Below are 13,260 nucleotides of genomic sequence, written 5' to 3' on the forward strand. Positions count from 1 at the left end.
GAAATCACATTGTAGGATTTTTAATGAATTAATTGGTAAATTCCTCAGTAAAATAAGTATTTGGTCACCTACAAACAAGCAAGATTTCTGGCTCTCACAGACCTGTAACAACTTCTTTAAGAGGCTCCTCTGTCCTCCACTCATTACCTTTATTAATGGCACCTGTTTGAACTCATTATCAGTATAAAAGACACCTGTCCACAACCTCAAACAGTCACACTCCAAACTCCACTATGGCCAAGACCAAAGAGCTGTCAAAGGACACCAGAAACAAAATTGTAGACCTGCACCAGGCTGGGAAGACTGACTCTGCAATAGGTAAGCAGCTTGGTGTGAAGAAATCAACTGTGGGAGCAATTATTAGAAAATGGAAGACATACAAGACCACTGATAATCTCCCTCGATCTGGGGCTCCACGCAAGATCTCACCCCGTGGGGTCAAAATGATCACAAGAACGGTGAGCAAAAATCCCAGAACCACACGGGGGGACCTAGTGAATGACCTGCAGAGAGCTGGGACCAAAGTAACAAAGGCTACCATCAGTAACACACTACGCCGCCAGGGACTCAAATCCTGCAGTGCCAGACGTGTTCCCCTGCTTAAGCCAGTACATGTCCAGGCCCGTCTGAAGTTTGCTAGAGAGCATTTGGATGATACAGAAGAGGATTGGGAGAATGTCATATGGTCAGATGAAACCAAAATAGAACTTTTTGGTAAAAACTCAACTTGTCGTGTTTGGAGGAGAAAGAATGCTGAGTTGCATCCAAAGAACACCATACCTACTGTGAAGCATGGGGGTGGAAACATCATGCTTTGGGGCTGTTTTTCTGCAAAGGGACCAGGACGACTGATCCGTGTAAAGGAAAGAATGAATGGGGCCATGTATCATGAGATTTTGAGTGAAAACCTCCTTCCATCAGCAAGGGCATTGAAGATGAAACGTGGCTGGGTCTTTCAGCATGACAATGATCCCAAACACACCGCCCGGGCAATGAAGGAGTTGCTTCGTAAGAAGCATTTCAAGGTCCTGGAGTGGCCTAGCCAGTCTCCAGATCTCAACCCCATAGAAAATCTTTGGAGGGAGTTGAAAGTCCGTGTTGCCCAGCGACAGCCCCAAAACATCACTGCTCTAGAGGAGATCTGCATGGAGGAATGGGCCAAAATACCAGCAACAGTGTGTGAAAACCTTGTGAAGACTTACAGAAAATGTTTGACCTCTGTCATTGCCAACAAAGGGTATATAACAAAGTATCGAGATGAACTTTTGTTATTGACCAAATACTTATTTTCCACCATAATTTGCAAATAAATTCTTTAAAAATCAGACAATGTGATTTTCTGGATTTTTTTTCTCATTCTGTCTCTCATAGTTGAAGTGTACCTATAATGAAAATTACAGGCCTCTCTCATCTTTTTAAGTGGGAGAACTTGCACAATTGGTGACTGACTAAATACTTTTTTGCCCCACTGTAGCTCGAAACGTCAGAATGAGGAAAAAGTTTGATTTCCGTGACTTTGACTGTATCATGGTTGGTGGTGCCAGACAGGCTGGTTTGCGTATTTCCTTTTAAGTAACTGATCTCCAGAGAGAGGGGACACAGAATGGTGTGAAAAACAAAAAACATCTAGTGAAAGGCATGGGAAGTCAAGAGAGAATGGCCAGACTGGTTTGAGTTGACAAGAAGATTACAGACACTTTAAAAAAAATAATAAAATTTTAAAGCTACACTTTGGTTATAATTAGTACACAAAGTGTACCAACAACAAGCATACAGAACTACTTAGGTGACCCTGATTAAGCTGTGGCCACAACTTCGTATAATAAGGTCACAAGTTACATTTCTTAAGATCGATTTCTTGGCCACACAGTATTTAATTTTAATATACAATACTTAATAAAGTGTTGTATTGAATCAGACGAGTGTAGTTCATAGGAACCTAACCCATTAAGTGTCGCTCCAACAAAAATATCAAGTCTTGAGCTCCAGTTACACAATTAACAACCACAACTGTGGCTTTTGGTGTCTCATACGGTATAGTGGTGCTTGAAAGTTTGTGAACCCTTTAGAATTTTCTATATTTCTGCATAAATATGACCTAAAACATCATCAGATTTTCACACAAGTCCTAAAAGTAGATAAAGAGAACCCAGTTAAACAAATGAGACAAAAATATTATACTTGGCCATTTATTTATTGAGGAAAATGATCCAATATTACATATCTGTGAGTGGCAAAAGTATGCGAACCTCTAGGATTAGCAGATAATTTGAAGGTGAAATTAGAGTCAGGTGTTTTCAAATCAGTGGGATGACAATCAGGTGTGAGTGGGCACTCTGTTTTATTTAAAGAACAGGGATCTATCAAAGTCTGATCTTCACAACACGTTTGTGGAAGTGTATCATGGCACGAACAAAGGAGATTTCTGTGAGGACCTCAGAAAAACCTTTTCCAGCTCATCAGGCCGGAAAAGGTTACAAAACCATTTCTAAAGAGTTTGGAATCCACCAATCCACAGTCAGACAGATTGTGTACAAATGGAGGAAATTCAAGACCATTGTTACCTTCCCCAGGAGTGGCCGATCAACAAAGATCACTCCAAGAGCAAGGCATGTAATAGTCGGCGAGGTCACAAAGGACCACAGGGTAACTTCTAAGCAACTGAAGGCCTCGCTCACATTGGCTAATGTTTTTTTTTTTTTTTTTTAAAGATATTTTTTTTGGGCTTTTTGCACCTTTATTGGATAGGACAGTGTAGAGACAGGAAATGAGCGGGAGAGAGAGACGGGAAGGGATCGGGAAATGACCTCAGGCCGGAATCGAACCCGGGTCGCCCGCATTCATGGTATGGCGCCTTAACCACCTGAGCCACGACGCCCCCACATTGGCTAATGTTAATGAGTCCACCATCAGTTAAGAACACTGAACAACAATGGTGTGCATGGAAGGGTTGCAAGGAGAAAGCCACTGCTCTCCAAAAAGAACATTGCTGTTTGTCTGCAGTTTGCTAAAGATCATGTGGACAAGCCAGAAGGCTATTGGAAAAATGTTTTGCGGACAGATGAGATCAAAGTAGAACTTTTTGGTTTAAATGAGAAGCGTTATGTTTGGAGAAAGGAAAACGCTGCATTCCAGCAGAAGAACCTTATCCCATCTGTGAAACATGGTGGTGGTAGTATCATGGTTTGGGCCTGTTTTGCTGCATCTGGGCCAGGACGGCTTGCCATCATTGATGGAACATGGAATTCTGAATTATACCAGCGAATTCTAAAGGAAAATGTCAGGACATCTGTCCATGAACTGAATCTCAAGAGAAGGCGGGTCATGCAGCAAGACAACGACCCTAAGCACACAAATCGTTCTATCAAAGAATGGTTAAAGAAGAATAAAAAGTTAGTGTTTTGGAATGGCCAAGTCAAAGTCCTGACCTTAATCCAATCAAAATGTTGTGGAAGGACCTGAAGCGAGCAGTTCATGTGAGGAAACCCACCAACATCCCAGAGTTGAAGCTGTTCTGTACGGAGGAATGGGCTAAAATTCCTCCAAGCCGGTGTGCAGGACTGATCAACAGTTACCGGAAACGTTTAGTTGCAGTTATTGCTGCACAAGGGGGTCACACCAGATACTGAAAGCAAAAGGTTCACATACTTTTGCCACTCACAGATATGCAATATTGGATCATTTTCCTCAATAAATAAATGACCAAGTATAATATTTTTGTCTCATTTGTTTAACTGGGTTCTCTTTATCTACTTTTAGGACTTGTGTGAATATCTGATGATGTTCTAGGTCATATTTATGCAGAAATATAGACAATTCTAAAAGGTTCACAAACTTTCAAGCACCACTGTATAATCTTGTATAACTTTGTCGACTTGAGAAATAACCCGCGGTGTCAAAACATGAACATGTGGCCACACCTTATTAAAAAATAACCATTAGGTCACCTCAGTGGATCTGTAAACACATTGTTAGTATGTTAGCAGGTTAGCAGGTATCTACTCAATTCAACTGTTAAAATTAGTCCCAAGTGTGATAGAGTGGCACTACTCCAAAAAGGTAACACTGCAACACATGCACAACATTTGTGGAGACCTCCGTCAGTCACACGACTACATGAACCAATGTCTATTAGTGACTAAATATAACCAAGTTGTCCACTATGACTACTCCACCTAACACACCAATATCGTCTATAACAAATGAGTGAGGAACAAGTGAGACGTGTTAGTTTGCTACAAGCAAGGAGGAGATTAACGATGTGCTGAAAATGATTTCATACTGTACCAAATCTAAGGATTGTGAGAGGCGAGAGTGCCAGGACAAGGTGCTCTGTTTCAAAGAAGAGTTTAAGAAACGGATTTAGCAAAAAGGACAACGTAGCCATTCAACAAAGAGACTGTCTCACTGGAAATACTGTACATACTAAAAAGACATCGTATCATAAGCTATTTGACTGTGTTAATGCAGTGAGCTAGTTGATGAAGAATCTTAAACCAAGCAAGTATGAGTGGATTTGCAGAAGACAGCGCAATGTCCGAGATGTAGTCATAGAAGTCCTGCAAATTAGTGGAAACATTGTCATTTTGCATGTTTGTGTTCACACCGATGGACTATTGGGAGCATCTTTTTTTTTTTCCTGCAGAAACACACTTTTGGGCCTCAGGTGATCATTTTTATGGTTGTTCTGCATTCAATCTCACGTTCAAGCCCAGTCGCTATAAGCCTCAGTACACAATCCTCCTCGGTCTTCTTTTCCTACAAGTTATGACACGGAAAAATCCCAAAGCTTAGGGTTCCCGTATTAGAAGTCATGTATTTCGTAAACTGCTAGCTCCACAGCCAGTGGAGCTACCAACCTTATTCTGATCATGAATCAATAAAGATTACTCAGCCCAATATGTTATTCAATTCAAGCCAATAATAGTGATCCAAACATTCGATTTTTTTCCCCCCCAACTAAGAAGAAAACTTCCGGTCTACTCTGCCAGCGCTGCCATTTTGGAAATCACATGATGCATTGTTGAATGCTGATTGGCATGGAATTCGTCTGCAAGAAACTACGCACCAATGTTTTGAATGTGAACTGTCTAAATGAGTGACAAAAATGGGACTAAAGGCTCACCACACACCGTGTCATGGTATGGAAGGGTTGAAAATTAAACAAATAGTCGAAAGTCCTTCCCGCGCCACATGGTGGCACCGATCTCCGTTTCTGTAGCCCTCGGCCTCTCGCCTAGGGTTACAGTGAGGGGCTAGTCCTCTGGTAACCGCAAGAGTTTGACTCCCCGCTCGCATCTGTATTGCAGTGTGCCTTGCCAGACAGCAGTAGGTACCATTTTTATGATGGTCTTTGGTATGATCCGATCGTGAGTAGAACTCCCAATCTCCCAATCGAGAGGCGAACACGCTAACCACTAGGCCAACTCGCAGTTAAACAAGTAGTACAGTACACAAAGTCTATAGGTAAAACAGCACAGTGTGTAAGGTTTACGAACACCGTTTCAAGCTTTGGCCAATCAGCACACAGGATTGCAATCATGTGATTTTCAATCATGGTGGCGCCGGCAGAGTAGGCAAACTTTTCGACTCCGTTCAGTAAATCGGCAGCAGGGGACACTATTATATTGAAATTGCTTAGGTTTCGTATACACATCGTAGCAGTAGTTAGACAAGGGTCATTTCTCGCTCAGTTTTCAAAAAGATATCTGGATGAAACTTGGTGTGCATATAGGTAGTGACTATAATACCCCTTTTCCACCAAATCAGTTCCAGGGCTGGTTCGGGGCCGGTGCTGGTTCACAACTCGTTCAACTTGCGAGCCAGCTGAGAACCAGTTTGCTTTTCCATAGCTCGCGGTGCTAAGGGAAGCCACGTCATTACGTCACTGTATACGTCAGTTACGTCGCTACGTTTGCATAAACCTTGGCGCAAATATCGAAGCAAAAACAACACGGAAGAAGCAGCAGCAGCAACAACAGCAGCAATAATAATAATGGATGACTTCGCGTTTGTACAGCTGCTGCTTCTCGTCGCTTAAAAATGGCGATCTTTCGCAGTCGTTATTGTTGTTGGTCTTAACAACTCCGCCCCCCCCCGCTGACGTAAGCGGTTCTTTTCTCTGGCCCAGCAAAGAGTTGGTGCTAGCCTGGAACCGGTTTTTCTGGCCCCAGAACCAGTTCTTTGTCAGTGGAAACAGAAAACCCGGTTCCAAACTAAGCACTGGCCCCGAACCAGCCCTGGAACTGCTTTGGTAGAAAAGGGGCATCTGTGATCTCCATGTCATGCATGACGTCATTTTATGACCTCATAATTTTTTTTAGGAATAGCTATGGATGGGGACCACCCGGTACACTTACCAGGACAAGCTACTGTAGACAAAATTCTTTCATGCCATCTTCCATGGCCCTTATACCTTAATACTTTTTTGCACGCATTTGACCTCTGACCTTGACCCTTTGTCAAAATTAGGTCAAAGGTCATTTATGCGTTAAATCACTATTCCTCCCTCTTTTTTTCATTAATTTTCACGAAATGGGGTATGGAGAACCTATTTGAGGGGGGGGGTTTCAAAATAGTTCACATCGGTTAAGCGATTTGACCTGTTTTCACCGAGTTGGTGACCTTGAACTTGTCAATTAGGTGACTCTATAGCAAAAAGTCAGTTTTGTCCATTTTTCATGGTCTTTGAGCGAGCCTTGCTCCTTTGCCATAGAAAAACATGTTTTAATGAATATTTATAGTTTTGACCTTTGTCAATATTCAGTCACATATTTTCAGTGGCCTACATCTCAAAAACGGAGCAAGATATGGCTATAGTTACAATTAACCATGAATAGGAAGTCATATAGGCGGCACGGTGGTGTAGTGGTTAGTGCTGTCGCCTCACAGCAAGAAGGTCCGGGTTCGAGCCCCGTGGCCGGCGAGGGCCTTTCTGTGTGGAGTTTGCATGTTCTCCCCGTGTCCGCGTGGGTTTCCTCCGGGTGCTCCGGTTTCCCCCACAGTCCAAAGACATGCAGGTTAGGTTAACTGGTGACTCTAAATTGACCGTAGGTGTGAATGTGAGTGTGAATGGTTGTCTGTGTCTATGTGTCAGCCCTGTGATGACCTGGCGACTTGTCCAGGGTGTACCCCGCCTTTCGCCCGTAGTCAGCTGGGATAGGCTCCAGCTTGCCTGCGACCCTGTAGAACAGGATAAAGCGGCTACAGATAATGAGATGAGATGAGGAAGTCATATACGGTATGGGCTTTCATTTGGGAACATTGGTTTTGCCCTGGAGTGACCTTGACAGGTCAGATCAATGATCTGCATCTTTTTCACTGGCCTGCATCAAGAAATTGGTGAAAGATAGGAACTTTGTGAATAATATTAACCATGGAAGTATTATATCCTTTTCCCTTTGGCATCAGATTCCAGACAAGTGGCTTCATTTCTCTCAGTTCTGCGACCTTGACTTTTGTCCCAAGGCCTCAGGTGTGGAAACGGGATGCCACTTCGCCCTTGGCACAGTACCTCTAGTACTGATTTGAAGTTGCTGAAATGTTGATTCGGGAAACCTTTATTGTTTTCTGATCAAACGGAGACTGACAGATTGTATGTGGAGCGGACCGTTCATGAATTACAGCTTTGGGGATTTTTCCGTGTCATAACTTGTGGGAGGGCGGCATGGTGGTGTAGTGGTTAGCGCTGTCGCCTCACAGCAAGAAGGTCCTGGGTTCGAGCCCCGGGGCCGGCGAGGGCCTTTCTGTGCGGAGTTTGCATGTTCTCCCTGTGTCCGCGTGGGTTTCCTCCGGGTGCTCCGGTTTCCCCCACAGTCCAAAGACATGCAGGTTAGGTTAACTGGTGACTCTAAATTGACCGTAGGTGTGAATGTGAGTGTGAATGGTTGTCTGTGTCTATGTGTCAGCCCTGTGATGACCTGGCAACTTGTCCAGGGTGTACCCCGCCTTTCGCCCGTAGTCAGCTGGGATAGGCTCCAGCTTGCCTGCAACCCTGTAGAAGGATAAACTGGCTACAGATAATGAGATGAGATAACTTGTGGGAAAAGAAGGCCGAGGAGGATTGTGTACTGGGGCATGTAGTGACTGTTCTAAGCTGTATTCAATAAAGGCATTTAAACCATTTGCAAAGTGCAAAACACTGTGCATGTATATTCACTTGTTTCTTGTCCGTTTTGGTTGTGTAGGATATGGATAAATGTTCCCACATACTGTATAAGGGAAAAAAAAATGTGGTGCATTGTGTTAACTTATAATTTAATTATTTGTTACGATAGAAATGATTACATTTCAACAAGCGCATTAATTGCTCTACTGTCAGAGCTGCTGTTATAGAAAACGAATCAACACCTTCATGCCCTCAGCCCTCACTGGACTGAACTTGGGTGTTCTTTGGGACCAGGGTCTGGCAACTGGACAGAGGAGGAAGTGGTGTTGATCTTTGCATTCTGGATTCCCGCACAGGTAAGTGGTTTTCTTGCAGCTTTCACCAGTGTGGACTTCGAGGCATCTTTTGCAGGCACCGAGTTGTTGTGCTGCATCCCTCTTTTCCGAGGGCTTTAGGTTGGTTCTAAACTTTCTGCAGAAGTACAGTTTTCTTCTGTGCTTTGGGTCACCACAGATGATGCAGCCTGTTGCGTCACTGTTGGATGACACTGCCGGACTGTTGGTTGCTTTTGTTCTGGCTTGCTTCAGGAACTTGGTCTTGTCATTGGCAGGTTCAACGGCATCTTTCAGCTGGTCAAGTTGCTCATATATGGCTTCCTGTGATTTTTATGTTTGTATGTTTAGAGGTTTTTCACCTTCAAGCTTCAGCTTCTACTTACTTCTACTTCTGATTCTACCTTTTCTTCTGGAAAAACCCACTACTACCACAATTCTACTATAACGTCAGCTCCACTGAAAACCAATAAAATACAAGACGAGTGGAATCCTGTGTCCGAGTCCTTCCCTTTCAAGTGTGGGAAACCCTGATGCTCACATACACTTGACAGCCCTTTATATGCCTATTTGCTGCAAGCAGTTTTGTGCACTTCACACATGCAAAACCAAATCAAAGCAGCGATCCATCCTGCTCCATCAACAACTTCTCACCTTATTCCTTCGTTCCGTTCCGTCCTCTGCATGTCCCTCTGTCGGACTATGGGGGAGACTGCAGCTGGACAGTGACTGCTCTTTCTCTCGCTCCCGTTCTCTCGATCTCTCCCTGTCTCCGAACCAGGAGAAAGGCATGCAGGATGGGATGGAGGACACAGAGTCGGAGGGAGAAGCGTTTCCACTAGATTCGTCCACCAGCTCTCTGGAGCTCCTGCATTTCGACATGAGGGAACAGTACAAAGTCAAGTAGCACTAAAGAGGCACCTACAAAGAGAAGCACCAGATTCCATACATTATTGAAAGAGAACACAAAACAGAATTAAAACTCAGGAGAAGAAACTACCTGCTCCCTACAGAACCTCGCTGTGCCTCCTTTTCTTGCTTGCGGCCTTTGCCACCGGATTTGCGCAGACCGCTAATGAAAAATTATTTGAAAGCAAATCAACACAATAATAAACTTGTAATATATATTTAAATATAGATGGTGTTTAAGAGAGCTTGGGTGTTACCCAAAATCCGGAAATCTTCTCTTAGATGATCTTGTGGTTGAGCTATCACTCTCCTCATCTACAAGATAAATATTTATTTATTATGCAGTGTTCACTTAAAGCTAGATGGCCTTTCGATTTCATAAAATCTGTGAAATTTAGTTCCTTCTGAAATTTTGTCATCGTGATGCATGTTTATTTCTATAATATCTCAACATATCAGGCCATTCTGTGGCTGGGAAGTTATTTAATTTGAGTGGATTCCCAAGCAAATAATGTGCATGAGGGCGGCACGGTGGTGTAGTGGTTAGCGCTGTCGCCTCACAGCAAGAAGGTCTGGGTTCGAGCCCCGTGGCCGGCGAGGGCCTTTCTGTGCGGAGTTTGCATGTTCTCCCCGTGTCCGCGTGGGTTTCCTCCGGGTGCTCCGGTTTCCCCCACAGTCCAAAGACATGCAGGTTAGGTTAACTGGTGACTCTAAATTGACCGTAGGTGTGAATGTGAGTGTGAATGGTTGCCTGTGTCTATGTGTCGGCCCTGTGATGACCTGGCGACTTGTCCAGGGTGTACCCCGCCTTTCGCCCGTAGTCAGCTGGGATAGGCTCCAGCTTGCCTGCGACCCTGTAGAACAGGATAAAGCGGCTAGAGATAATGAGATGAGATAATGTGCATGAAATCGTTCGCTTCGTGCAGTCGAGCAGACACGAGGAAGTCCGTATGCGCATGCGCAGGTTTACCACCTTTTTCTTTTGGGTTTTACAGCAGCTGGCATCCACAGTGTTGCATTACTGCCATCTACAGGTTTACCTTTGAGCGTGCACTGACCGTTACATCGTTCTGTCGCTAAACGAACAGCTGATCACACCGAGGTGCTCGCTGAGCGCCGATATTTATTAGCTTGGTCCTGCGTTTCCTTTCCTTTGTATATAACATAACGTCTTTTCTTTTCACTTTCCGTTACTGTAGTCAGTCTTTCACGTTTCATTCGCACGCTCACATCCTCCATTTTTCTCTCCTGTTTCAAATTTGTATCCCATAATGCCTTGCACAAACAGGGAAAGCCCACCACATGATGCATGACGTCGTACTGTATCTTGTATTGGGTCATGGTGAAGCAGGAAAAAATAGCGCAGAATTTAGGACCACATGGCCTTAAATTCATCAATTGTTCCATTTAAAAAAAAAATCTAATAAAATTGGAAGTCTGTGATTCAAATTCAGTAGCTTCCAGTTCACTAAACAAAAATATTTGGGTGTTTGGGAAAATTCTTTTTATGACCTAAATCTGAAAAATCTGAAAGGCAGTCTAGCTTTAAGTCTCATTTGGGTTGAGCTGGACTTTATACAAATCCTATAGGGGTTGACTGAACATTGAAATTTAGCTATATAAAAGAGACCAACCAGCCTCCAGACTAATCTGATCAGCCCGCCTCCGTTTCTTCGGCCACATAGCCAGAACACCACCACCTCTCGAGCTGGCCAACCTGATCAGGGAACCCGCCCCACCCCACTGGTCCCGCCCCAGAGGGAGACCCCGGACCAGGTGGCTTGACCAGCTTAAGGCAGACCTGAGAGAGGCCGGACTTAACCTCCGCACAACCTGGCTCGCTGCCGAGAACAGAACGAACTGGAGGGTCATCTGCCAAGGCGTCACGCTCTCACGAGCCAGTGAGGATGAGTGAGAGAGTGAGTGAGTATATAAGAGAGAGCAATTTGATTATTTAACTTATCCCACAGCCCTGCTGAATTCTCAATCCTGATTGGTCAGAAGGTGTTGATTACATTTTCGATAACTGCAGCGTCGGCAGGATTTCTGGATGTTTATATTAATGTGATCATTCTAATATGCTATTGTATCTATAGCGACAGCGATTTCACAAAAGAAAAGAATTGTATGACGGATGTGCAGCACAATTTAAGTTGAATGATAAATGGGTTGAAAATTGCGTTATTTACAAAAGGAAAATCATTGACAGGGAGGCTTTTTCTTCAAGGAGCTGTTTGCTTAACATTAACAGAAGGAGTCTCCAGTATCAGTGCTTTATAACAGCCAGCAAGTTTTCCACCGCAAGAAAGTCTTCAGGACAGAGGAACTTGTGTTTGCGGTTTCTCCGTAACGTGAGTTTTTTTTTCGCTCATCAACTTCAAGACATCCTCAATGTTTTTGAGGACGTTCTGGATCAGTAACATCTCATCTCATTATCTCTAGCCGCTTTATCCTGTTCTACAGAGTCGCAGGCAAGCTGGAGCCTATCCCAGCTGACTACGGGCGAAAGGCGGGGTATACCCTGGACAAGTCGCCAGGTCATCACAGGGCTGACACATGGACACAGACAACCATTCACACTCACATTCACACCTACGGTCAATTTAGAGTCACCAGTTAACCTAACCTGCATGTCTTTGGACTGTGGGGGAAACCGGAGCACCCGGAGGAAACCCACGCGGACACGGGGAGAACATGCAAACTCCGCACAGAAAGGCCCTCGCCGGCCCCGGGGCTCGAACCAGGAACCTTCTTGTTGTGAGGCGACAGCGCTAACCACTACACCACCGTGCCGCCCCGGATCAGTAACATAATTGCGAACAAATAAAAAAAAATAATTCTTGGTAAATTGCTGTGGTGTAAGCAGAATGAAAAACACTTCAGGATGTGCCGTTATAGCAAAAAGATCAACTTTGATATGGTAACATAACTCCTCTCAGTTTAATTTCTTATTACAGCAAATCCCAAAGTCTTTTAATCCTTAAAGTTTCAGTGCTAACCTGCTTTCCTTAAAAAAATAAATAAAAACGCTGAAATATTACAATATACACCTCAAAAGACTGCTGACCTTATCATAAATGAATGAAATCAGTGACATTTCTATATGAATAGGTGATGCTGCACCTTTACTCTTCCTGCTCTGGCTGCTCTCCTTCTTCTTGTACCTCCTGTTCCGGAGGTTGTGGAGCAGGCCGGTGGATGACTGGTTGGATGAGTGAGATGTAGACGAGTCTTTAGGTGGCGACAGGCTAGACATCGTACTGCCTTCTCCATGAGGCATAAGACCCTGAAGGGAAGGAGAGCTGGACAAATCCCCTCCTCTGTCTCCTCCAGGCCTCGCCCTGCCTTGAAACTCCCGCCTCTGCTCGTAGCCTGGCTGCGCAGTGGGGACAGGGATGGAGAGGCTCTCCAAGTATGATGGTCTCCGATTAGTTTCAATATTGCTCTCGCTTATGCTCTCTTCTTGCTATGGAAAGAAATAAAAGAAGGAAATTTAAATAAAATCTCTGGAATTAAAGGACTGCGAAAACACCATCATAGGCTACAATTAATATACTATACCATAACATACAACAGTCAAAATACAATGGTGTAGTATAGTAAGATATAGGCAGCAATCAAAATACTATATTATAGTATTTTGACTGTGTTATAGTGCATTATATTATAGAGCATTATGACATAGTACGTTGATTATTGCCTATTGTAGCATTAGAGTATATACATCATACAATATTATGACTAGTCTGTCAGTACATTATGGTATAGTATTTTGATTATTGCTTAATATAGCATATTATAGTATTTTACAACATCATGGAATAGTACTATGATTGTTTCCTATTATTAGCATTATAGTACATTATATATAGCGGAGGCGGCATGGTGGTGTAGTGGTTAGCGCTGTCGCTT

At 43.7% G+C, this 13,260-nt stretch overlaps 1 protein-coding gene across 2 annotated transcripts in view; it reads right to left on the reverse strand.

The window, feature by feature from the left end:
• ppp1r9alb (protein phosphatase 1 regulatory subunit 9A-like B) overlaps window positions 1-13,260 on the reverse strand; it is a 59,498-nt gene that overhangs the window by 12,002 nt on the left and 34,236 nt on the right. For both annotated transcript variants that reach the window (XM_060898958.1, XM_060898957.1), the window contains exons 13-16: window positions 12,472-12,814; window positions 9,606-9,663; window positions 9,440-9,511; window positions 9,094-9,307 (exon numbers count right to left, since the gene is read on the reverse strand). In XM_060898958.1, coding sequence (XP_060754941.1) covers window positions 9,094-9,307; window positions 9,440-9,511; window positions 9,606-9,663; window positions 12,472-12,814 — 687 coding nt within the window. The remainder of the gene's footprint in view (window positions 1-9,093; window positions 9,308-9,439; window positions 9,512-9,605; window positions 9,664-12,471; window positions 12,815-13,260) is intronic.

This window comes from Neoarius graeffei, chromosome 18 (assembly GCF_027579695.1).
Source record: "Neoarius graeffei isolate fNeoGra1 chromosome 18, fNeoGra1.pri, whole genome shotgun sequence".
NCBI classification, from domain to species: Eukaryota; Metazoa; Chordata; class Actinopteri; order Siluriformes; family Ariidae; genus Neoarius; species Neoarius graeffei.